The sequence below is a fragment of the Elephas maximus genome, chromosome 17 (genome assembly GCF_024166365.1).
Source record: "Elephas maximus indicus isolate mEleMax1 chromosome 17, mEleMax1 primary haplotype, whole genome shotgun sequence".
In the NCBI taxonomy this organism is placed as follows: Eukaryota; Metazoa; Chordata; class Mammalia; order Proboscidea; family Elephantidae; genus Elephas; species Elephas maximus.
Window position 1 is genome coordinate 89660641 of NC_064835.1, and position 24334 is coordinate 89684974.

The following is a 24334-nucleotide window of genomic DNA, read 5'->3' on the forward strand; positions in this document are numbered from 1 at the left end:
AGACGTGTCCACCGGAAGCCTCCGGCCACGGCCACCTCTGACCAGACGTGTCCACCGGAAGCCTCCGGCCACGGTCACCTCTGACCAGACGTGTCCACCGGAAGCCTCCGGCCACGGTCACCTCTGACGAGACGTGTCCACCGGAAGCCTCCGGCCACGGTCACCTCTGACCAGACGTGTCCACCGGAAGCCTCCGGCCACGGTCACCTCTGACCAGACGTGTCCACCGGAAGCCTCCGGCCACGGTCACCTCTGACCAGATGATTCAACTCTTCACAGTCAGTACATTTCTATTTTAACAAAAGAAAAAGAAAAAAGCTATTTTAAAAGACCCTGACATAAAACAACCATTCCATAAGTCACTACTTGGAATAATAAAGAAAAAAATCAAACCCTAAGCTGTCAAGTTGATTCCAATCCTATCGGACAGGTTAGAGCTGCCCCATAGGGTTTCCAAGGAGCAGCTGGGATTTGAACTTCGACCTTTTGGTTAGCAGCCACAAATCTCAGCCACTGTAGCACCGAGCTCCATGGAATAGAAATGGGAACCCGCACAATAAACAGTGACAAGTACTTACTTCAGACACCCTGTAGACACAGATTGTTGGTTACAAGCTGGTGTGAATTTTGCTTTAGAACATGTCTGCTCTGGGCTAGGAGCTGGGGCTTCAAAGACAGAGGTTTCCTGTCCCCTTCTCCTCTAGGTGTGGTGCAGTGGGGTAGGGTGACATACTCAGACAGATACTGCAGTCGGGGTGGTGGTTTTCATGAAGAGGCTGGGGGCACAGACAGGAAGCGATCCTTTGGCTGGAGAAGTAGAGGAAGGCTTCGCAGAGATGTGCTGTTAGAGTTGAGCGGGAAAAACCGAGGGGGGTGGGGCAGATTCAGTGCCTGGCCGTCCCCACTAGGGAACTGGGTCCCCATGCACTCTCGTTGCAGGCGGGACTCCGGGCTAGAACACAATGTCAGCCCTGAAACGCAAGCCGGTGTCTTGTCTTAGTCTTCTGCTGGTGCAACACAAAGTGCCACAAACTTAGGGGCTTAAAAGAAAACCCATTTATTATCTCACAGTCTGTAGGTCAGATGTGGCAAGTCCTGGCTGGATTCTCTGCTTCGGGTCTCAATGACTGAAATAAATGTATTGGCAGGGGTGTGCTCCTTTCTGGGGAAGAACTGGCGTCCCAGCTCATTCAGGTTGATTGCAGAATTCAGTTCCTTGCAGTGTACCCCCACTCCCGCCAGCCCCAGCCCATCTTCAAGGCAGCAGGACTGATACTCAGCACCTTGAACCCTTTTCCTTCTTGGACTGTCTCTGACTTCCTTCCTGCCTTCCTCTTCTGCTTTTAAGGGCTCAATTCCATTGAGCCACCTAGACGATAAAAACCAACGAAACCCCTTACGGTCAAGTCAATTTCGACTCATAGCGACCCTATAGGACAGAGTAGAACTACCCTATAGAGTTTCCAAGGAGTGCCTGGCGGATTCAAACTGCCTACCTTTTGGTTAGCAGCTGTAGCACTTAACCACTATGCCACCAGGGTTTCCACCTGGATGATGAGCCCAGAATAATCTCCCTGTTTTAAGATCAACTGATTAGTAACCTTAATTATGTCTGCAAAGTCTCTTGTGGTGTGCTAGGTAATAGATCCACAGTCCCAGGAATTAGGGTGTGGGATCTTTGGGGATACCATAACTTTGCCTGCCACAGTCCCTGACCTGGACCTTGCCACTATCAGTGTCTAGCATCGAGCCCCAATGAACCACCCAGAGTGACACCATGCCTCCAGCTGGGTGACCAGGGCCAGAAGCCTCTCCAGGCCTCTTTTTTCTCTGGGAGGTATCAGTGAAGGTGGTAGGCATAGGAGCCCAAGACTGCCATGTCAGAGTTGGCTGGCAAATATTGTTATTAAATCCAAGGCCAACATTTTAAAAATCAGAAAGAGTCTTATGGAAGTCTAGATTTCTGGGTTCTCTTGAAAATTCAGCAGCTCTGGCACCCTGAGTTCCAGGCCAGGATGGAACTGGGGGCACTGAAGGAGAGGGTAAATCTATGCCCTCTCTCCAAAGGCATCTGCTTTTTCTAGCCACCTCCAACCAGGGGTCCCACTCTGAGTCCACACCCAGTTGCTCTGGGGCCCCTCTCCAGGTCCACACCCAGCCGCTCTGGGGCCCCTCTCCCAGTCCACACCCAGCCGCTCTGGGGCCCCCTCCCAGTCCACACCCAGCCGCTCTGGGGCCCCTCTCCAGGTCCACACCCAGCCGCTCTGGGGCCCCTCTCCCGGTCCACACCCAGCCCCTCTGGGGCCCCTCTCCCGGTCCACACCCAGCCGCTCTGGGGCCCCTCTCCAGGTCCACACCCAGCCGCTCTGGGGCCCCTCTCCCGGTCCACACCCAGCCCCTCTGGGGCCCCTCTCCCGGTCCACACCCAGCCGCTCTGGGGCCCCTCTCCGAATCCACACCCAGCTGCTCTGGGGCCCCTCTCCGGGTCCACACCCAGCTGCTCTGGGGCCCCTCTCCGGGTCCACACCCAGCCGCTCTGGGGCCCCTCTCCCGGTCCACACCCAGCCCCTCTGGGGCCCCTCTCCTGGTCCACACCCAGCTGCTCTGGGGCCCCTCTCTGAATCCACACCCAGCTGCTCTGGGGCCCCTCTCCGGGTCCACACCCAGCCGCTCTGGGGCCCCTCTCCGAATCCACACCCAGCTGCTCTGGGGCCCCTCTCCGGGTCCACACCCAGCTGCTCTGGGGCCCCTCTCCGAATCCACACCCAGCTGCTCTGGGGCCCCTCTCCGGGTCCACACCCAGCCGCTCTGGGGCCCCTCTCCCGGTCCACACCCAGCCCCTCTGGGGCCCCTCTCCCGGTCCACACCCAGCTGCTCTGGGGCCCCTCTCCTGGTCCACACCCAGCCGCTCTGGGGCCCCTCTCCGAATCCACACCCAGCTGCTCTGGGGCCCCTCTCCGGGTCCACACCCAGCTGCTCTGGGGCCCCTCTCCGAATCCACACCCAGCTGCTCTGGGGCCCCTCTCCGGGTCCACACCCAGCTGCTCTGGGGCCCCTCTCCGGGTCCACACCCAGCCCCTCTGGGGCCCCTCTCCCGGTCCACACCCAGCCCCTCTGGGGCCCCTCTCCTGGTCCACACCCAGCTGCTCTGGGGCCCCTCTCCGAATCCACACCCAGCTGCTCTGGGGCCCCTCTCCTGGTCCACACCCAGCTGCTCTGGGGCCCCTCTCCGAATCCACACCCAGCCGCTCTGGGGCCCCTCTCCGGGTCCACACCCAGCCGCTCTGGGGCCCCTCTCCCGGTCCACACCCAGCCCCTCTGGGGCCCCTCTCCTGGTCCACACCCAGCTGCTCTGGGGCCCCTCTCCGAATCCACACCCAGCTGCTCTGGGGCCCCTCTCCCGGTCCACGCCCAGCTGCTCTGGGGCCCCCCTCCGGGTCCACCCCAGCTGCTCTGGGGCCCCTCTCCGAATCCACGCCCAGCTGCTCTGGGGCCCCCCTCTGGGTTCACGCCCAGCTGCTCTGGGGCCCCTCTCCGGGTCCACACGCAGCTGCTCTGGGGCCCCTCTCCGAGTCCATACCCAGCTGCTCTGGGAACCCAGCAGGACAAATTGCTGCTGAGCACAAGCCAGCGGCAGCCACTGCACATAAATTACCTCATTTAATTCTCAAAACAGCCCTGGGAGGAAGGTATTTTTCCTAATTTTACCGCTGTTTAGAAAGCTAGGCACAATCACGGGCCCAAGGGCACAGAGCTGGTGCCGTTTGCCACGGTGGCCTCTAAACCCCGCGGCTGCAAGCCCGAGGTCTTTCCCCGGCTGCCCCTGCGCCTCCTGCTGCCCACCCCATCCGATCCGCTCTCTGCCCCCGATTGGCGGACGGCCCGGAGGCCCGGCCGGGAAGGAGCCGGAGCGCAAGAGCCCGCGAGCCGGCGCGCACCGTTCCTGCCCTCTGGGTGCAGCTGACCGTGCCCGCCGCCGTCACGTGAAGGACAGAGTCGAGTCCCCCGAGGCCTAGCCTCCCGCCGCCCAGGGCAGAGTCCACCGCGGCGGCCCCGAGGCTCAGCGCATCCACACTCCGAGCGCGGAGCCACCATGGCCAGGGCGCGCGCAGCCGCAGGGCTGTGCGCCCGGGACCCGCAGCCCTCAGAGGAGTCGTGCACCCAGGAGGTAAGGGGCGCCCGACCCTCTATATCCTCCCTTCCCCAGCGAGACTTGGGCGGGAGGTGAACACCCCGAAGGCTGGCTGCCGAGCGCCGACGGCAGCGCCTCCCGGCCTCGGGGCTCCCCTCCCAGCGCCCGACGCCTCCCGGAGCTCCTGGGTAGAAAGTGAACTCCCTAAACACCAGCTCGGGCCGCTGGGGATGAGGCCAGACCCCCGTCCTGTGTGGGGACACGAGGCCAGGAGCCCGCTTAGCCCGGAGGCACCCTCAGTTCTCTGGCCCTGGTTCTGGCTGGCCCCTGCCGGGAGCCCCCCACTCTCTGGCTTTTAGCCGAGGCGCGCACAGGCGGCTGGGGAGCGGTGGGTTCTGCGGCCCCCGCGGCAGCCGCGCCTCTTGGAATCTTTAGGGGACCTGTCGAGTCCGCGCTGTGGAGGCCTGCCCAGAGCAGGCTTGCACGGGTGGGGGCCGAGCCGGGAGCAGCGTCTGGGTCTCGATGTTGGGTCCCTGGTCTTGTTCTGCCCACGCAGGAAAACAACCGCCTCCAGCGGGCGCCCTGCAGGGACACGTCTGGAAAGGAGCCGGCAGGATGGGGACCCCAGTGTGCTGATGCAGCCCTTGCTTTTCAGATGCCCGCGGCCGGGAGCAGGTGGGCTCCACAGACCGCCCTGGTTTGTTTTTGCCCCGACGGCCTGAGCTTCTGAGGAAGACTTGAAACTTCTGTGCTGCCCTTCCTGGGCTGTTTCCTTTCACTGGACACGAATTTAGAGAGTGGAAAGGGAGGCAGGACTGCAGTGACAGGTGGCCGCCTTCTGATTCAGGCAAAGGAGCCGCCCTTCCAAGATGCTGGGGCCGGTCCCTGTCCAACCTCTAGCTTCCCAACTGTAAGGTGAAGATGGTAAACCACACCCACTTTGGAGGCATGAGGAGCCCTGGTGGCGCAGTGGTTAAGAGCTCGGCTCCTAACCAAAAGGTCGGCAGTTTGAATCCACCAGCTGTTTCTCCGAAACCGTGTGGGGAAGTTCTACTCTGTCCTATAGGGTTGCTGTGTGTTGAAATTCACTTGGGGGCAATGGGTTTTGGCTTATGGTTGTGAAGTCATGAAGACATAGGAGACAACGTGCTTGAGGCCTGGGGCACAGTGCCTGGGACGTGGTACTGACAGGGAGCCTCCCAGTCTCTCACGCCCTTATCAGGTCCCTTCAGGTCCATTCAGTTCCCTTCATGTCCTTTTAGGTCTGTTCAGGTTCCTTCAGGTCCCCTCATGTCTGCTCAGGTCCGTTCAGTTCCTTTCAGGTCTGTTCAGCTCCCTTCAGGTCTGTTCAGTTCTGTTCAGCTCCCTTCAGGTCCGGTCAGGCCCCTTCAGTTCCCTTCAGGTCCGCTCAGGCCCCTTCAGTTCCCTTCAGGTCCATTCAGCCCCCTTCAGGTCCCTTCAAGTCTGTTCAGGTCCATTCAGTTCTGTTCATGTCCCTTCAGGTCCATTCAGGTCCCTTCAGGTCCCCACAGATCTGTTCAACTCCCTTTAGGTCAGTTCAGGTCTGTTTAGGCCCCCTCAGGTCTGTTCAGGTCCCTTCAGGTGTGCTGCACTTCCTCTCTGTTGTGAGGAGTTTGGGAGGCGAAGAGTGTTACAGTCCCATCCTTCTCTCATCCTTGAACTGTCTTCTCCCCTGGGCTGTATGGGATAAGCCAGCCTCTTCCTCGTCGGCTCCTGTAGCCTGCTGAGAGGGTCCAACTGCAGGTTTTCCTGGGGGGTTAGAAGCCTTGGCACACTGGCCACCCTCTCCATGGCCTGCTGGTCTCCTAAGGGTCTTGGCTACTTCCAACAGGTGTCCCCTATTCCTTGAGGGAGCAGGCACAGGAGAGGGAGGAAAGGATCCTTGGTCTAGCCTTTCACTGCCAGCTGTGACCCAAGCCAGGCCTTGCTTCCCACTCCCCCACAAAATGATGGATTGGTGGGTCTAACTGCGATCACGAGGGTCTTTTCTGGAAAGAAAATCCCTTTAGTCTGAGATTGATGTCTTCTGTGTACTTAATACTTCTTTGTCTAAATAAGGAAAGAATGTAAAAAACAAATAGCTGGGAAAAAAAAAAAAAGCTGGAGATCCCCAGAAATGCAGGGAGGGCTGAAAACAGTGCAGAGGTTTAGCTGATCCCTGTGTGAGTGGTTTGCCAAGTGCGTGTCTTCAGGAGCCAGACATTTAGTGTATCTTAGTGCTTTCAAAGGTCTCCCCAGGTGAGCGGGTGCAGAATCACCTGCTTTCTGAGATATCAGAAATGATTGAGTCACTACACCAGAGGCAGCGTCTAGACAGGGCCCTCCTTTCCCCTCAGGCACTCAGTGGCCGGTTTGTTCTCGTTAACCTTACTTAAAAGTTAGTTTGGGGTGGCTTAGCAAGAAGCTGCCTGAAATGCAGGTCCACCCTCTCCTTTCTGGGAGGTTTTTAGAACTCTTCTCTGCCTGGTGTTTCTTTGGCAGCTGTTGAGATGGCGATCCATTCCTTTGGTAGATTTGCCAGCACTCTCAGCTTTGACATGGAAATAAGCCAGTGCTGGTGGTTCTCAACCTTACCATTTGTTAGAATTGCCTGGGAGCTTTTAGAAACATACCTGGGTTCGGGCCCTTCTCCTGAGATTCTGGCTTAATTGGTCTGGGTGTGGCCTGGGCAGCAGTAACTTAAAGCTACTTGCTGACTGAAATGTGCAGGCAGAGCTGAGAGCCATGTCCTGTGCTGTTTCTTTGTGACAGTCCCGTGTCCCGTCTCTGATAACTTTATGCGCTTCTCCTTGAACATTCTTCTTCTAAGCCTGTTCACCCAGGTTTTTGGACTCTTGATTCCCCTGGTGTTCCCTTAGAGCAGCTTGTAGAGAAGCTCTTTGCAGGGTGAAAATGGCCCCCCAGGAGGGCTTGGGAAAGAGTTACAGGCCACTACAAGCTAAATGTCCACAAGGGTCAGGAAGCAACATGAACCAGGGGCCCAGGTAGGAGTGATTAGGGGCGGGAGATGGGGGGTGGCTTGTAGTGATGTGGAAGGCAGTGCCTTGCCCAAAGAGATCCACCGTTGTCCACCTCCAGCTGATCACGGACCAGTGACGTCACTGGGGAGGTACAGACCACAGCAGGTGACACTGTCAGGGGTGGAGACACCAAAACGACTGTCTATAAAATTTCTGTGCAGGATCTCAGAAGAAATTTATTATTAAAAAAAAAAAAATTCCCGAAGTTAGTTATAACAACAGAAACATTTTTCCTAAGCCCAGCTTCCATGTACCCATACACTGACCAGGCTGAAACTCTATGCTAATTTACTTTTTGAACCTTGTAACGCGCTCCAGTCAGAGCTGTCGTTGTCGCCCCATCACAGTGAGCCTCGTAACGCGCTCCAGTCAGAGCTGTCGTTATCGCCCCATCACAGTGAGCCTCGTAACGCGCTCCAGTCAGAGCTGTCGTTGTCGCCCCATCACAGTGAGCCTCGTAACGCGCTCCAGTCAGAGCTGTCGTTGTCGCCCCATCACAGTGAGCCTCGTAACGCGCTCCAGTCAGAGCTGTCGTTGTCGCCCCATCACAGTGAGCCTCGTAACGCGCTCCAGTCAGAGCTGTCGTTGTCGCCCCATCACAGTGAGCCTCGTAACGCGCTCCAGTCAGAGCTGTCGTTGTCGCCCCATCACAGTGAGCCTCGTAACGCGCTCCAGTCAGAGCTGTCGTTGTCGCCCCATCACAGTGAGCCTCGTAACGCGCTCCAGTCAGAGCTGTCGTTATCGCCCCATCACAGTGAGCCTCGTAACGCGCTCCAGTCAGAGCTGTCGTTGTCGCCCCATCACAGTGAGCCTCGTAACGCGCTCCAGTCAGAGCTGTCGTTGTCGCCCCATCACAGTGAGCCTCGTAACGCGCTCCAGTCAGAGCTGTCGTTGTCGCCCCATCACAGTGAGCCTTGTAACGCGCTCCAGTCAGAGCTGTCGTTGTCGCCCCATCACAGTGAGCCTTGTAACGCGCTCCAGTCAGAGCTGTCGTTGTCGCCCCATCACAGTGAGCCTTGTAACGCGCTCCAGTCAGAGCTGTCGTTGTCGCCCCATCACAGTGAGCCTTGTAACGCGCTCCAGTCAGAGCTGTCGTTGTCGCCCCATCACAGTGAGCCTCGTAACGCGCTCCAGTCAGAGCTGTCGTTGTCGCCCCATCACAGTGAGCCTCGTAACGCGCTCCAGTCAGAGCTGTCGTTGTCGCCCCATCACAGTGAGCCTCGTAACGCGCTCCAGTCAGAGCTGTCGTTGTCGCCCCATCACAGTGAGCCTTGTAACGCGCTCCAGTCAGAGCTGTCGTTGTCGCCCCATCACAGTGAGCCTTGTAACGCGCTCCAGTCAGAGCTGTCGTTGTCGCCCCATCACAGTGAGCCTTGTAACGCGCTCCAGTCAGAGCTGTCGTTGTCGCCCCATCACAGTGAGCCTTGTAACGCGCTCCAGTCAGAGCTGTCGTTGTCGCCCCATCACAGTGAGCCTTGTAACGCGCTCCAGTCAGAGCTGTCGTTGTCGCCCCATCACAGTGAGCCTCGTAACGCGCTCCAGTCAGAGCTGTCGTTGTCGCCCCATCACAGTGAGCCTTGTAACGCGCTCCAGTCAGAGCTGTCGTTGTCGCCCCATCACAGTGAGCCTCGTAGCGCGCTCCAGTCAGAGCTGTCGTTGTCGCCCCATCACAGTGAGCCTTGTAACGCGCTCCAGTCAGAGCTGTCGTTGTCGCCCCATCACAGTGAGCCTTGTAATGCGCTCCAGTCAGAGCTGTCGCTATCACCCCATCACGATGACACCTGGAATCACCTCGCGTCTACGAGCACCTGCTGCTGTTTTTGTGGCTTCTGGGGTTTTTGTAGTCGCTGATTTTGTCAAATTTTCTGGTGTTTTAGTTATAATATTGTGATAACTATTATTTGTGAACTTATATCAATAACTTTTTTGAGAACGAAGAATTAATTAAAGGAAAAGAAGGAGCGATATACGGGAATTACGATTTACGAGTAACATTAGTACAAAAAACATTACTAAGGATTCTGTTGTCTTGGAAGAAGTGCAACCAGAATGCTCCTTAGAAGCAAGGATGGTGAGACTGTGTCTTACATATTTTGTTTTTGTTTTTTAATTTTTATTGTGCTTTAAGTGAAAGTTTACAAATCAAGTCAGTCTTTCACACAAAAACTTATATACACCTTGCTACATACTCCCCATTAAGACACACACTCCCAATTACTCTCCCCCACCCAACGAGACAGCCCGCTGTCTCCTTCCACTCTCTCTTTTCATGTCCATTTCGCCAGCTTCTAACCCCCTCCACCTTCTCATCTCCCCTCCAGGCAGGAGATGCCAACATAGTCTCAAGTGTCCACCTAATCCAAGAAGCTCACTCCTCACCAGCATCCCTCTCCAACCCATTGTCCAGTCCAATCCCTGTCTGAGGAGTTGGCTCTGGGAATGGTTCCTGTCCTGGGCCAACAAGAGGTCTGGGGGCCATGACCGCTAGGGCCCTTCTAGTCTCAATCAGACCATTAAGTGTGGTCTATTTATGAGAATTTGTGGCCCGCTTCCCACTGCTGTCCTGCTCCCTCAGGGGTTCTCTGTTGTGTTCCCTGTCAGGGCAGTCATAGGTTGTAGCCAGGCACCATCTAGCTCTTCTGGTCTCAGGCCGATGTAGCCTCTGGTTCCTGTGGCCCTTTCTGCCTCTTGGGCTCGTAATTACCTTGTGTCCTTGGTGTTCTTCATCCTCCTTTAATCCAGGTGGGTTGAGACCAATTGATGCATCTTAGATGGCCACCTGCTAGTGTTTAAGATCCCAGACGCCACTCTCCAAGGTGGGATGCAGAATATTTTCTTAATAGATTTTATTATGCCATCTTACATACTTGGTCATGTTATCAAGAGGGATCAGTCCCTGGAGAAGGACATCAGGCTTGGTAAAGTACAGGGTCAGCAGAAAAGAGGAAAACCCTCAATGAGATGGATTGACACAGTGGTTGCAACAATGGGCTCAAGCATAACAACGATTGTAAGGATGGCGCAGGACCAGGCAGTGTTTCGTTCTGTGGTACATAGGGTCGCTATGAGTCAGAACGAAGTTGACAGTACCTAACAACAACGACAAAGATTCTGTATGGCCTGGTACAGGAGGAGGTCCGTGAGGGTGTGATACCATGAGTTACCACACTGGGTGACAGCAGCACTAGTGATGCCGCTGTCGTGGCCACGAACTCTTCCCATCCCTGGATTCATGCCCCTTTGCAGTGTGCCTTTGCAGCTTTACATCAAAAAGTAGGATTGATTTTGCCACCCATTGAATCTGGACTGGAGCCCTGGTGGCGTAGTGGTTAAGAGCTCGTCTGCTAATAACCAAAAGGTCGGCAGTTCGAATCCACCAGCTGCTCCTTGGAAACCGTATGGGGGCAGTTCTACTCTGTCTTATAGGGTCGCTATGAATCAGAATCGATTAGACGGCAATGGGTTTCGAATCTGGGCTTGGTCATGAGACTTGCTTTGGCCAGTGGGGCATTAGCAGACATGTCACAAGCAGTGGCCTGAAAAGTACAAGTGCATTGAGCCTTGCTCTCCTGATGCTCTTGGGAACCCTTTGACCACCACCATGAGGAAGAGCCCTGGCTAGCCTGCTGGATGATGCACATGGCCAAGACATGTGAGTGAGGCTGTCCTTGACCACTCAACTCCAGAGGAATATAGAGATGGCTGAGTTGGCCCCAACCAGAAGAACTGCCAGCTGACCCACAGAACTTGGGAAAATAATGTGTTTGTTCAGGTGACTATGTTTTAGGGTGGTTAGCAAAAGCCTTCTGAAATACAGCCCAGCATTACCAGTGTTATGATCTTTTACAGAGAAACCAGAAGTTCAAGTTTTTGTGTAAGTTCCAGTTTTAACAAAAAATTTAATTAGTAGCCAACATCCAAAAGGCACTTTCTGGGCCAAACGAAACACATCTTTCGGCTGAACTTGGCCTGTAGGTTGTTGGCTTGCAGCTTTTGGCATAAAGGGACACAAAGTATTTATACTAACACTACATTGCACCTATTCTCTCACTCTTCTTGCCACAGCTGCTGTGCCCCAGCTTAGCCTGGCAACAATTTCTTTCTATATTGTGGATTGCCCATGATACACTTCTCAACCCCACTTTCTCCATACAGTCTTTCCATATGAGAACTGAAGCTGCAGGTATTGCTAGTCTTCATGAAATGAAATTCGAGATGAATCCCTGTCTTAGTTTCTTAGTGATGCTGTAACAGTAATACCACAAGTGGGTGGCTTTAACAAACAGAAATTTATCTTCTCACAATTTAGGTGTCTAGAAGTCTGAGTTCAGGGTGCTGACTCTAGGGGAAGGCACTCTGTCTGCTCCGGGAGAAAATCCTTGTCTCAGCTTCTCTCGCATTCTTCTTGATGGTCCTTGGAGATCTCCACGTGGCATCTATCTTTCCCCTATTCTTGCTTGCTTGCTTCGGTGCCTAATCTGCTCCTTTTATATCTCAAAAGTGATTGGTTTAAGACACAGCCTACACTGTTATGGTCTATTAACATAATTAAGAAGCCCCATTCTCAAATGGGATTACATCCACAGGTATAGGGGTTAAGGTTTATAACACATTTTGGGGCACACAATTCAATCCATAACAATCCCCAATGAAGGGAGGTGGGAAAGCTGCCCCTGGTGCTAGGTGAGCAAGAGATAAGGCATGGAGGTGAGGCCGGTGGTGGGACAGTAGACTAGTCCACCAGTGTTGGCCAGAGAAGAGAGATCCTGTAGGAAAGTAAGGGAGATAAAGTTGGAGAAAGAGCTAGCTAGAGGGGGGATTATGGAACCCCTAAATGCTAAACCAAGTGTTCCAGACTTGATTCTGTTGGTGAAGAGCAATCATCCTAGACAAAGAGCAGTCACTTGAAGTTTTTGAATGGAAGTTTCATGAGGAAAGCAATGGTCTACTCCATTCTGGGCATCAATGTATAGAATAAACCTAGGGGAGGGAGAAAGAGGAGAGACAGAGGGCTAGCACGTTTGTAGTGGTGGAGCCAGCATCACAGTTGGAAAGAAAAATTGATACAGGGAAGATCGCAACTTATTATTTATGATAACTTCTCTTTACCTCAAGTTATGGTTAGTTGTTGCAAAGGTTAAGGTTGGCTGGGCCATGATTCTCAGTGATCTGTCAGCTGTATGGTGTGATAACTTCCATGATGAGATTTGATATTATGTGATCACCTACATGATGCGATCTGCTGTGAGTAGACAATCAGTTGAAAGAGAGTTTCCTTGGGCGTGTGGCCTGCGCTGAATATAAGTGGATAGTCTGGCAAGGCTTGCGTGCTTGTTGCTTGTGCTGGATCCTTCAGCTGGCTCCTGTTCGTCTGACCTTCAGTTCTTGGGACTTGAGCTAGCAGCTTACCTGTAGTTTTGCCTGCTGATCTTGGGATTCATCGATCTGTGCAGCCTGTGAGCAACAGTCCTGCTCTCAGACCTGCTGATCTTGGGTTCATCACCCACTGTGGCTACATGAATCAGGAGAAGCCTCAGTCATGACCCGCGGACTTGGGACATTCCAGACTCTACAACTGCGTTAGCCAATTACTTGATATAAATCTGTCTATATATATATGTATATATTTATACACGTTACTGGTTTTGTTTCTCTAGAGAACCCTGCCTAAGACAGTTGTGTTACCGTTCTTATCTATCTAAGCAAAACATACTGACTGTTTTCAAAACACCTCTATCGACAACTTGTTTCCTTAAGTTTCCCCATTGACTGACTTAAAGTTATGTGGGGCTTACAACTGTTTATTCCTACATCCTCTTAAGGCCAATGAGACTGGAGAAGGTATTTATGGGGTAGGGTTGGAACTCCCTCGCTTCCACTGAGAACTTCTACAATCAATCGTCCCCCCCTCCCCTGCCCCTGTGCTCTCTCCTTCCCTCCCTCTCTTCCTTCATCCTTCCCACCCCCCGTGTAGCTAGGGAAACAATAGGTAGAATTGGGGGAGCTATCTTCCCAGGACAAGTGGGAAGCCAGCCAGAGGATGAAGGGGGAATGGAGAAATAAAGAAACCAGTACCTTGTTGATGCTGTGCAGTCACTATGTTAAACTTGGGCAAACCCTGAAGTTTGCCCAAGTGGTAAACTTTCCTGGGACAACTCTTTTCTTTATTCTTGAGACCATTTAAGTTCTTTTTCTGCTGTTAAGTTTGCAACTAAATGCCTCCTAAGGGATTTACCTTCCTCAACATGAAGACTTACAAAGTTGGGGGAGAGAAAACATGAAAGTCTTAAATACATTTTTAAATCTTGGGAAGAGGAAAGGAAATCCTACAACTATGGGAAGAGGAGAAAAAGAAAATCAAGAGAAGTCAATTACTGTCGTGGTGCAATAAAAAAGATAAAACATACTAGAAGAAAAAGCAGTAGCAAAACAGCCGTATCTTAGGCTGGTGGTTCTCAATCTTGACTGAACATTGGAATCACCTTGGAACTTAAAATAATAATAATAATAATCCTGGGTCTCACCTCCCAAAGATTCTGAAGCAAATGGCCTGCCTGGGTGGGACTCGGGCATCTGGATATTTATAGGCTTCTGAGATGATTCCGATGTGCCACGGGGGTTGAGAACCATTACCCCAGTTGGTTGCCCGCACCTCCCGTAGGTAGGCTGGTGCTGCTGTGTTTGAGGTGTGCAGCTACACAGCAACCACATCTGTTGGGACATTTGCTATCAGGTCTTTGCCATTTTCATGGTAAATACGGGCAGTTGTTCCCATGTAAAAGTGAGTGCAGTTCGGGAACAGCATGTCTAACACAGACCACATTCTCAGGTTGCATGAGAAAAATTTGTTTTATGGAAAGATACAAATTAACTTAATAGAAGTAAGAATGCTCATTGTAATAAGTTGGCCTCCTGAGAGTATTCTTTCCCAAGCAAAATGGTCAGGAGGGTTAAGAGTTGTACAAAAATGGGAGAGAGGAAGGGAGAGAAGACAAATAGGACCAGAAGAGAGAGCAGATGAAGTTTGAAAAGCAGACAGAGGTTAGAGATGTAATACCTGTTAAGAACAGTGTCATGAATTGAACTGTGTCTACCAAAAATATGTTTATCAATTTGGCTAAGTCGTGTTTCCTAGTATTGTGTGATTGCCACCATTTTGTCATCGGATGGTTTTCCTATGTGTTGTAAATCTTATCACTACAATGTTAATGAGATGGATTATCGGCCATTATGTTGATAAGATCTACAAGATTAGATTGTGTTTTAAGTCAATTCCTTTTGAGATATAAAAGAGAGAAGCGAGCAGAGAGATGGGGGAACTCATACCACCAGAGCACGTCCTTTGGACCCTGGGTCCCTGCTCCTGAGAAGCTCCTCAACCAGGGGAAGATCGATGACAAGGATCTTCATCCAGAGCTCACAGAGAGAGAAAGCCCACCCCCCCCCCCCCCGGAGCTGATGCCCTGAATTTGGACTTCTAGCCTACTAGACTGTGAGAGAAGAAATTTCTCTTTGTTAAAGCCATCCAATTGTGATATTTCTGTTATACCAGCACTAGATAACTAAGACAAACAGAAAAGCTCTAGAAACTTTAACGTAAACTAAACAAAAAAACCAAACCCATTGTAGTTGAGTTGACTCTGACCCATAATGACCCTATAGGCAGGGACATGTCCAGGGCTTTGAACCAGTTTGAAACACTTCTGTCATAGCCAATGGAAACAAGGGCAGCGTATGCAATGCATAGCAACCAAATCTTTTGTCGGTCATATTTTGACACAAGTAGGAAATAGTGGTGCCTTGCTCAAAGATGGCGGCCAACTGCAGCACTTCCGATGTGTGTTGCTCTCCATCTTTGAGCAGGGCACCACTGTCTCCTACTTGATTCAAAATCTGACGAGCAGGAGATTTGGTTGCTACGCAACGTGTACATTGCCCTTGTTTCCATTGGCCATCACTGAACTTGTTCAAAGCCCTGGGCCTGTCTACGGAAAATAGCACCAATGGCAATTAGTTTTAAATTGCTGAATGATTGATTACTCACAACTGGCAATGGAAACTGTGACAGCCAGTAGAAACTGCTCATTAGTGCCCCTCCTCAATCAACACCCAGGCCATATGCCCTACCTGTCATAACTTAGTTACGGTTTTGCTATAGAACAGAGTGGAACTGGCCCACAGGGCTTCCAAGGCTGTAAGTCTTTACAGAAGCAGACTGCCACATCTTTCTCCTGTGGAGCAGCTGGTAGGTTTAAACCACTGTCCTTTCGGTTGGCAGCTGAGCACTGAACCGCTGTGCCACCAGGGCTCCTAAAGGTGAACTAGCTATCATAAAAGCTTCTGCATATTTAAACCAACAAGGATGAGTTGGAATGACAGAGGGGAATGGAAAGGAGTGAGGTGGTGCTTCTGTCATTCAATGTCCAGAGTCTGGATGATGTCTGATGGAGGTAGTCCCCAGACCTGGCTGTTTAAGGTATTGCTGGTTGGCACTTTTTCACTCTCTGGGGAGAGGGCTTATGGATGTTGCACCACAAACCTGTGAGGTTGCTGGACAGGCTGCTTCAGAGGAATGGTATGCATGCTAGTAGCTCATCTTTTTAAATTGGGAACAGCAATGGCCTTAAAAGATTTTGCTTTAAATACTTAAAAAATAAAAAGTCTTAGTATCAGAATTCTTTGCTGTCTCAGTATGATTTTTTTTATGGTGAATTTTTTTTAATTGTGATAAATATATATGTAATAAAACATTTGCCATATTAACATTCTTCATGCGTACAATTCGAGGACATTATCTCATTATTATAGAATCAGAAGTGTGAATGGCCAGCCACAGCACAAAGGTGCTCAGTGGTTCTAGCAGAGGGAAATGCAAACTAAACTTACAAGACGGCCCTTTGGCTGACTGGATGTCAGTAACCATTTTAAATTATGTCAGTGTTGGTGAGGGGCAGGAAAACAGGTTTGCTTATATACTATTTTGAGGTACATAAATTGTGTAACTTTTTGGGAGGCCAATATAAAAAATACTTACCTTTCATCTAGCAATTAAGAACCTGTGTTATGCAGAAGGTGCAGCCTTCTTGCTGAAAGTGAAGAGAACTTGAAGCACTTAAGATCAAAAAAGACCACAGCCTTCAGTATGGATTATACCTCAACCTAAAGAAAACAAAAACCCTTACAACTGGACCAATAAGCAACATCATGATAAGCAAAGATTGAAGTTGTCAAGGATTTTCATTTTACTTGGATCCACAATCAACACCCATGGAAGCAGCAGTCAAGAAATCAAAAGACGCATTGCTTTGGACAAATCTGCTGTAAAAGACCTCTTTAAAGTGTTGAAAAACAAAGATGTCACCTTGAAGACTAAGGTGAGCCTGACCCAAGCCATGGTATTTTCAATCACATCATATGCATGTGAAAGCTGGATGGTGAATAAGGAAGACTGAAGAATTGAAACCTTTGAATTGTGTTGGTAAAGAATATTGAATATACCATGAACTTCCAAAAGAACGAACAAATCTGTCTTGGAAGAAATACAACCAGAATGCTTCTTAGAAACAAAGATGTCAAGACTACTTCTCACATGTACTTTGGACGTGTTATCCAGAGGAATCAGTCCTGAAGAAGGACATCACGCTTGGTAAAGTAAAGGGTCAGTGAAAAAGAGGACGACCCTCAACGAGATGGACTGACACAGTGGCTGCAACAATGGGCTTAAGAGTAGTGATTGTGAGGATGGCTCAAGACCAGGAAGTGTTTCCTTCTGTTGTACATAGGGTCACTTCACTATGGGTCAGAACCGACTCAACGGTACTGAACAACAACAACAACAACAGCAGTTAACACTCTATCCTGCAAAAACACTCATATGGCACAAAGATTCACATACACGTGCACACACGTGTAATTGCAACATGGTCAAAGTAATTGTCTTCAAAAAAAAAATTGAAACCACCTAAATTAAGAGGCATGTGTTTAAAACAGTGAGGTAGATCTATATGTACAGTCATGGAAAAAAATGTCCAGAATATTTTATGTGAAAATAGTAAGCTGTGTATGATATGAAAACAATTTTATTATTTTAAAATTGAATGTGTATAGAGTGGAGTCATATCCTAAGAGGGGGTCAGGTTCAGAAGTCAGCAAGAAAGGCAATAATTTACTTGTCAAAATCACCCTTCAAAACTCCTTCAACTGCCCATCAAGTATTCTATATATAATTTAGTGTCCATAACCTTATACATGTATGTATAAATATAACATTTAAGTACATGTATATGTTCTGGTCCCCTACACATCTGTTAGTTTGTCATACTGTGGGGGCTTGCGTGTTGCTGTGATTTGGGAAGCTATGCCACTGGTATTCAGATACCAGCAGGTTCACCCACGGAGGGCAGATTTCAGCTGAGCTTCCAGACTAAGACAGACTAGGAAGAAGGATCCAGCAGTCTACTTCTGAAAAGAATTAGCCAGTGAAAACCTTATGAATAGCAGCGAAACATTGTCTGATATAGTGCCGGAAGATGAGCCCCTCAGGTTGGAAGGCACTAAAGACGGCTGGGGAAGAGCTGCCTCCCCAAAGTGGAGTCAATCTTAATGACGTGGATGGGGTCAAGCCTTTGGGACCTTCATTTGCTGATGCGGCACGACTCAAAATGAGAGGAAACAGCTGCAAGATCAAAGACCACAGCCTTCAATATGGATTACACCTCAACATAAAGAAAACAAAAACCCTCACAACTGGACAATAAACAACACCATGATAAATGGAGAAAAGATTGAAGTTGACAAGGATTTCATTTTATTTGGATCCACAGTCAACACCTATGGAAGTAGCAGTCAAGAAATCAAAAGACACATTGCATTGGACAAATCTGCTGCAAAGGACCTCTTTAAAGTGTTGAAAAGCAAAGATGTTGCCTTGAAGACTAAGGTGCATTTGACTGAAGCCACGGTGTTTTCAATTGCCTGATAAATGCATGCGAAAGCTGGATGATGAGTAACGAAGACCAAAGAAGAGTTGACGCCTTTGAATTGTGGTGTTGGTGAAGAATATTGAATATACCATGGACTGCCAAAAGAAGGAACAAATCTGTCTTGGAATTCCGAGAAGTACGACCAGAATGCTCCTTAGAAGCAAGGATGGTGGGACTACATCTCACGTATTTTGGACATGTTACCAGGAGGGATCAGTCCCTGGAGAAGGACATCATGCTTGGTAAAGTAGAGGGTCAGCAAAAAAGAGGAAGACCCTAAATGAGATGGACTGACACAGTGGCTGCAACGATGGGCTCAAGCATAACAACGATTGTGAGGATGGCACAGGACCAGGCAGCGTTTCGTTCTGTTTTACATGGTGTTGCTATGAGTCAGAACTAACTTGACAGCACCTAACAATAACAACATATGTTCTATTGGAGCCCTGGTGGCACAGTGGTTAAGAGCTTGGCTGCTGACCTAAAGGTCAGCAGTTCAGATATACCAGCCACTCCTTGGAAACCCTATGGGGTAGTTCTACTCTGTCCTATAGGGTCACTACCAGTTGGAATAGACTTGACAGGCAATGGGTTTTTATGTGTTCTATTCTGTGCTTTATTGTCTTCCTCTTCTGAGAGCCTGTATCTGAATTCAAGAAAGTGACATGTGCCTGTGGCCCAGTCCCACTGTGGGGTTCTTAATGACCAGGGAGATGTCTATAGGTGTATGTGTCATTGTTGTGTGCCATCCAGTTGATTCTGAATCACGAGGACCATATAGGACAGGGTAGAACTGCCCCCATAGGGTTTCCAAGGCTGTAATCTTTACGGAAGCAGACTGCCACACCTTTCTCCTGTGGAGTGGCTGATGGGTTCAAACTAGTGATCTTTCAGTTTCAGAGCACTTAACAACTGCGCCACCAGGGCTCCTTGGAGGTGTGCATACCGTACTGTTAACATTGGTTACCTCTGGGAGAGGGGCTGGTGGGAGAGGTGAAGGGAGTTAGGTATATCAGGTGTAACTCGATAAAAAAAAAAACGTACTTATAGATGAAAAACAGAAATGTCCTTCCCTGCTCTTATGTTATCCTTCCTTTACTTTCTCCCCGTGGGGAACAGGACCTACTCCTGGCAGCTGCCTATGTTTCCGATGCCGAGCACAACAGAAATGTGCGGTTTGAAACATCACCTCAGACCATCAGGTAATTAAAGTGTTAAACTCTCACACCCACCTGTCTTCTATAGCACTTGATGTTCTTGAAGTTGAGCCAAAACTGAAGACATTGTTTCCGTAAATGCTTGGAGAAGTGCATGGGGCGTGGCATGTAGACGTGGGTAGCCCATGACCCTCTTGTTTTAAGTTGTAAGAGTGTGGGATCTCACCCACATGGAAGCATTCAATAATTAGATCATAAATAGATACATGAGTAAATGGACGATGTCCAGGAGAGGAGATAGGGCATCCAAGTTAAAAACACGTCACGATCTTTTCCTCCTAGACATAGGTGTCCTCCGAAAGCCATTCCTGTCAAGTCGGCTCCGACTCACAGCTATCTTGTAAGACAGAGTAGAACTGCCCCATGGGGTTTCCAGGGAGCGGCTGGTGGATTCAAACTGCTGACCTTCTTGTTCGCAGCCAAGCTCTTTACCACTACGCCACTAGGGCTCCATTGCCACTTAGTAGATGGCTTTATCTAAAGGTTATGCTGTATAAGTGGCTGTTCAATGTCACTTGAAAGTACTTTATTACTGTCACAACAACCCTGTGAGGAAGGCACTCACCCCAGCTTAAGGCTGTCAAGGTAACGTGCTTTGGGATATAACAATATTCTTGGGTTTTTTTTTTCCCTATTACTAAAGTATTTTGGAGCGTGTGCCTCTGCTCTCCGGAATTCAAAGGAAATGTGACCAAAGCCGTACCTTTATTTCACCCACCATTAGTGTTTAAACCAGAAGTTTTAGTGCTGCTTAACTCTGCCTCCTTGTTTATAACCTCTATTTTTTTCTCTCCAGACTTTACTATTTTTATAACCACTGGGCAATGCGAGCGGCCACAAACTTCTTTATTTTTCTAGACCTTTCTCTTGCCTTGTTTGAAGAACCTGCGTTGTTTCCACTACCGTTCTTGGTAAGCATTAACAATAAAATGGCTAACCAGACTTTGCCATAGGTAAGCTGGATCCCAAGCTGCTTCTGTTTTTTTCTCAAATTTCAGAAAATGTGAATTTGATTTTATTTTTATTGCTGGAGGTTAGAAGAATCTGCTTACTTGCTGAGAGAGTGCTTCAGTCATAAGGCATTTTGCACTGAGTGGAAGTTTTTGTTCTGTGCACACAGCAAAAGTTGGGCAGAAAGAGTAGAAACGCTATTTTATGCCCAACAGAGTGTTCTAATGTAATGTGTGACTCGTTCGTGTTTGCCAAGTTTCCAGCTTTTTTTCATAGTTATAAATCATTGGAGCATTTATTGGTGTTTAGTAGCTGGTCAAGGATCCCTGGTGGCTCAGTGGTTAAAGCGATTGACAGCTAACGAGAAAGGTCGGCGGCTCAAAACCACCAGCAGCTCCGTGGGAGAAAGATTGGCAGTTTGCTTCCATGGAGATTTACAGCCTTGGAAACTCTACGGGGTCGCTATGAGTTGGAATCATCTGGGTGGCAGTGTGTTCGGTTTGGTTTTGGAGTAGCTGATCAAAAGTGATTTTGTGTAATACCTGAAATTAACGAGCTAATCCAGATGGGTCCAAATAACACGCGGATGTCCTGCTCACGTTGAGTCTCGATTGGTTACCGCTCTTGCCTCTGGGTCTTAGTGGCTGCCAGTTGCCTGGTGCTTACTGGCTGCCAGCGAAGTGCATTATGTGTGTTCTCCTTAAGCCGCGTGGGGACCCCGTGAGATGTGCAGTGCTATTGTCACCCCTATTTTAACAGATGAGGAAGCTAAGCCTTAGAAATGTTGTGTAACTCATCTGAGGCTGCTCAGCAACCCGGCAGAGCTAGGGCAGGCCCAAGTCTGTCTGGTTTCAAAGTTCTTGCTTTCTAACTGCCCCGTACACCCTTAACTTCACTTTCCATGGTCCAGTCGTCTATTGCTATTTCACACATCACCGCACAATCGCAAATGCTTAAAACAGGCGCCAGAAAGCTCCAGCCTCTGGTCCAGATCCAGCCCACTGCCTCTTTTTTCTATAGCCTAAGAGTGGTTTTTATATTTTTAAATAATTGGGGGAAAAAAATCAAAAGAAGATTCATATTTTGTAACATGTGAAAATTATGTGAAATTCAAAACTTTTTGTCTGTAGGTAAAGTTTGTGGAACACAGCCACACTCATCTGTTGTTATTGTCTCTGGCTGCTTTTGAGCTACAACAACAGAGCTGAGTGGTTGTGACAAAGACTCTATGACCCGCAAAGCCTAAAGTATTTACTGTCTGGCCTCTTACAGAAAAGGTTTGCTAGCCCCTAGCTTTAAAAAGACTCTGCGAGTTGAATGGACTCAACCCGGCGGCTTTCTGTTCCTATGTCGTTGGCTGGGGCAGATGTCTAGAAGGCCTGTAGATGTTTCGAGCCTGGCATCCCAGTCTCTCATGTGGCTGGTAGGTGCTGTGGCTGTTGGCTGGGAGTGAGGTGGCTAGAGTCAAGCACCAGAATGCCTCTTCTCTCTTCAACACAGCCACTCCATGGCTTGGCTTCTCCTACTGGGTGGCTGTGTCCAAGAAGGAGCTTCCCAGTGTGCAAGCTCCATCAAGCCTCAGCTTGCATCACATTTGCTGATGTGGTGTTGGCCAGAGCCAGTCGCATGCCCAAGCTGCAGGTCAGTACACGAGTGTGGGAAGACCGGAGTGTGGTTTACTGGGGACTGCCAAAGTGAGGCTTTCCCACACTTCCATATGATAAAGACTTCACAGTTAACAAATTCTCTGGGTAGAAAACTTCTAGCCCAGAACTGTCAAACACAAACTCTGAAGAAGTAGGGCTGTGCGTCCACAGGCCTGGACAGCTCTGCCAGCCTCTGTGGAAGATGGTACACTGACCCACCCCAGCTAAAGGGAGAATTTCCTGAGTCATCTGTGCTGCCCCTTGCCTCTCCTGAGGCCTTACTCCTTCGCTTGGTGTTGGTCACGCACGGTGTCAGGTCGGCTTCCTGAGCTTCAGAGTGTTCCATCAGATAGAATTTGCACATTACATCTCTAAAACTGAATATGTTATGGGGGAATTTGGGCCTCGATTCTGACATTACCAAGCAAGTCTTGTTTTGAGTAGGGGCATCCTGAAATTGCCCCAGGTCCTTTTGCAAGTCTGGCCTTGACAGTGAGATTCTATAGCCCTTCAAGAGTGGAAAGGCTGAGAGCTAAAAAGTTTGCAAGGGGCTATGGCCCATGTCGGTGCCCAGGACCCATGAGGACTGGGGTCGGGGGAGGAGATTGTGTCACCTGCTGCTTTCAGAGCCCAGAGTCAGCCCATTCCCACCTGTTCTTCAGGGAGCCCCTTCCCTCCAGCCCTCACCCCACACCTTTCCCACTTACTAGCTTATGCCAGATTGCCCCTCCCATCTCTTTCTTCTTGGCCACCCTCCTGTCCACACTGATGGAGGAAAGCACCCGTGTTAGTGGAGGCATCATGGCAACCACGGTCAAATCACGGCTGCCATCTAGCCTGACTGTGGGCATCTTGGAGCTGGTGCTTCACCTGGGGGGGTTACACGGTCAGGACTTTGCACCAGATCTCAGGGGCTCTATTCTCTCCTCTGACTGGCCGAATACAGGCAGCAGTGCTGCAGTGGCAGTGGTATTTGAGGACTGGTTTACTGTTTGAGAACATCCATGGGGAGATGTCCTACAGTTAGACAAACTGAGCTTCTAGATGTCTTATTCTGAGTGTGAACACGGGACATCTGAGAGCATGGAGGACGCCTGCCTCTGCCATCCCTGCCCTCCTCCTTTTCTGGGAAAATGCGTTCTGGGTCGTCTGTCTGTTTCTTCAGCTCCTCCAGGAAGACCTGCCTGGGGCGGGGGAGGGTCCTGGAATTCCTGGCTTAGGGGCAGGTTTTCTTTTAAGAGGAAGAAACCACTCAAACAGCAAAGAATTCTGCTGAAACTTTCAGTAAAATTAACTGACCTGCAAATTCTCAGAAAGTGCAGGGCAAGAAAGGCAGGGTGGCAGCAGGAGGTGTACCAGAGAGCTGAAGGTGAGCCTCCAGGTGGCAGGGGTGGGACCTGACTCTGTTTTCTATGTGTAAAGCTGAGCCTCCAGGTGGCAGGGGTGGGACCTGACTCTGTTTTCTGTGTGTAAAGCTGAGCCTCCAGGTGGCAGGGGTGGGATCTGACTGTTTTCTGTATGTAAAGCTGAGCCTCCAGGTGGCAGGGGTGGGATCTGACTGTTTTCTGTATGTAAAGCTGAGCCTCCAGGTGGCAGGGGTGGGATCTGTTTTCTGTGTGTAAAGCTGAGCCTCCAGGTGGCAGGGGTGGGACCTGACTGTTTTCTGTGTGTAAAGCTGAGTTTCCAGGTGGCAGGGGTGGGACCTGACTGTTTTCTGTTTGTAAAGCTGAGCCTCCAGGTGGCAGGGGTGGGACCTGACTGTTTTCTGTGTGTAAGGCTGAGCCTCCAGGTGGCAGGGGTGGGCCCTGACTTTATTTTCTGTGTGTAGGCTACCTCAATAGCAGAAGTCCTCTGCCTGACCGCATTCTTTGGGAGACTTGTACATTTTGCAAAAGTCACTCCTCAAATGGTTTTCTGGAAGGATACAAAAAACATCTGCATCATGGTAACTATAGTGGTGAGTGTTCATTGTTGTGCTTTTAAGAGTTTGTGGTCCAAGGCAGAAAACATGTCTTTGTTAAAGCAACAATAACAGACTTTGCTATAGCAAGCCCTAAGCGCAACTACAAGCAAACCACAAACTGCAAAACAAACACGGCAAAGTATAACCGTGTGAATATTCCACCGTATCAAAGACCCTCCAAAGGAAAGCAAAAGGCAAGGTAGAAAAATAGGACAACATGCTGAAAAGTATGTGAAGGCAATTCATAAAAGAAGAAACATAGAACTGATATGAAAGATGTTTAACATCACTAGTTACGAAATGTACATTAAGGCAGCAATAAAGTACTATGTGTTTGCCTATAAAACAACGTTCACAAGATTGAGAGAAAACAGACCTTTGTATACACTACTGAGGAGTCTC

General features: G+C 49.8%; 2 protein-coding genes across 17 annotated transcripts in view; both read left to right on the forward strand.

The window, feature by feature from the left end:
- Positions 1 to 2015: 2015 nt before the first annotated feature.
- Positions 2016 to 3964, forward strand: LOC126060312 (skin secretory protein xP2-like). The gene is made up of 3 exons (XM_049856377.1): positions 2016 to 2042; positions 2182 to 3633; positions 3719 to 3964. The coding sequence occupies exons 1-3, from the start codon at positions 2016 to 2018 to the stop codon at positions 3962 to 3964; spliced, it is 1725 nt and encodes a 574-aa protein (XP_049712334.1).
- LOC126060746 (two pore calcium channel protein 1-like) overlaps positions 3554 to 24334 on the forward strand; it is a 50425-nt gene continuing 29644 nt past the window's right edge. For 12 of the 16 annotated variants that reach the window (XM_049857002.1, XM_049856998.1, XM_049857000.1 and 9 more), the window contains exons 1-4: positions 3554 to 4168; positions 19275 to 19357; positions 20169 to 20283; positions 23798 to 23926. In XM_049857002.1, coding sequence (XP_049712959.1) covers positions 4094 to 4168; positions 19275 to 19357; positions 20169 to 20283; positions 23798 to 23926 — 402 coding nt within the window. In that variant the 5' untranslated portion in view covers positions 3554 to 4093. Of the gene's footprint in view, positions 4169 to 19274; positions 19358 to 20168; positions 20284 to 21580; positions 21965 to 23797; positions 23927 to 24334 lie in introns of those variants that run through there. The other 4 variants (XM_049857009.1, XM_049857013.1, XM_049857007.1 and 1 more) reach the window with 4 other exon arrangements.

Excerpts from the sequence above, each read along its gene's own strand:
- LOC126060312 (XM_049856377.1), top strand. The coding sequence starts at position 2,016 with ATGGAACTGGGGGCACTGAAGGAGAGG. Across the intron at positions 2,043-2,181 it reads TGGGGGCACTGAAGGAGAGG|TCCACACCCAGCCGCTCTGG; the intron begins GTAAATCTATGC and ends CCCCTCTCCCAG. Across the intron at positions 3,634-3,718 it reads CTGCTGAGCACAAGCCAGCG|AAAGCTAGGCACAATCACGG; the intron begins GCAGCCACTGCA and ends ACCGCTGTTTAG.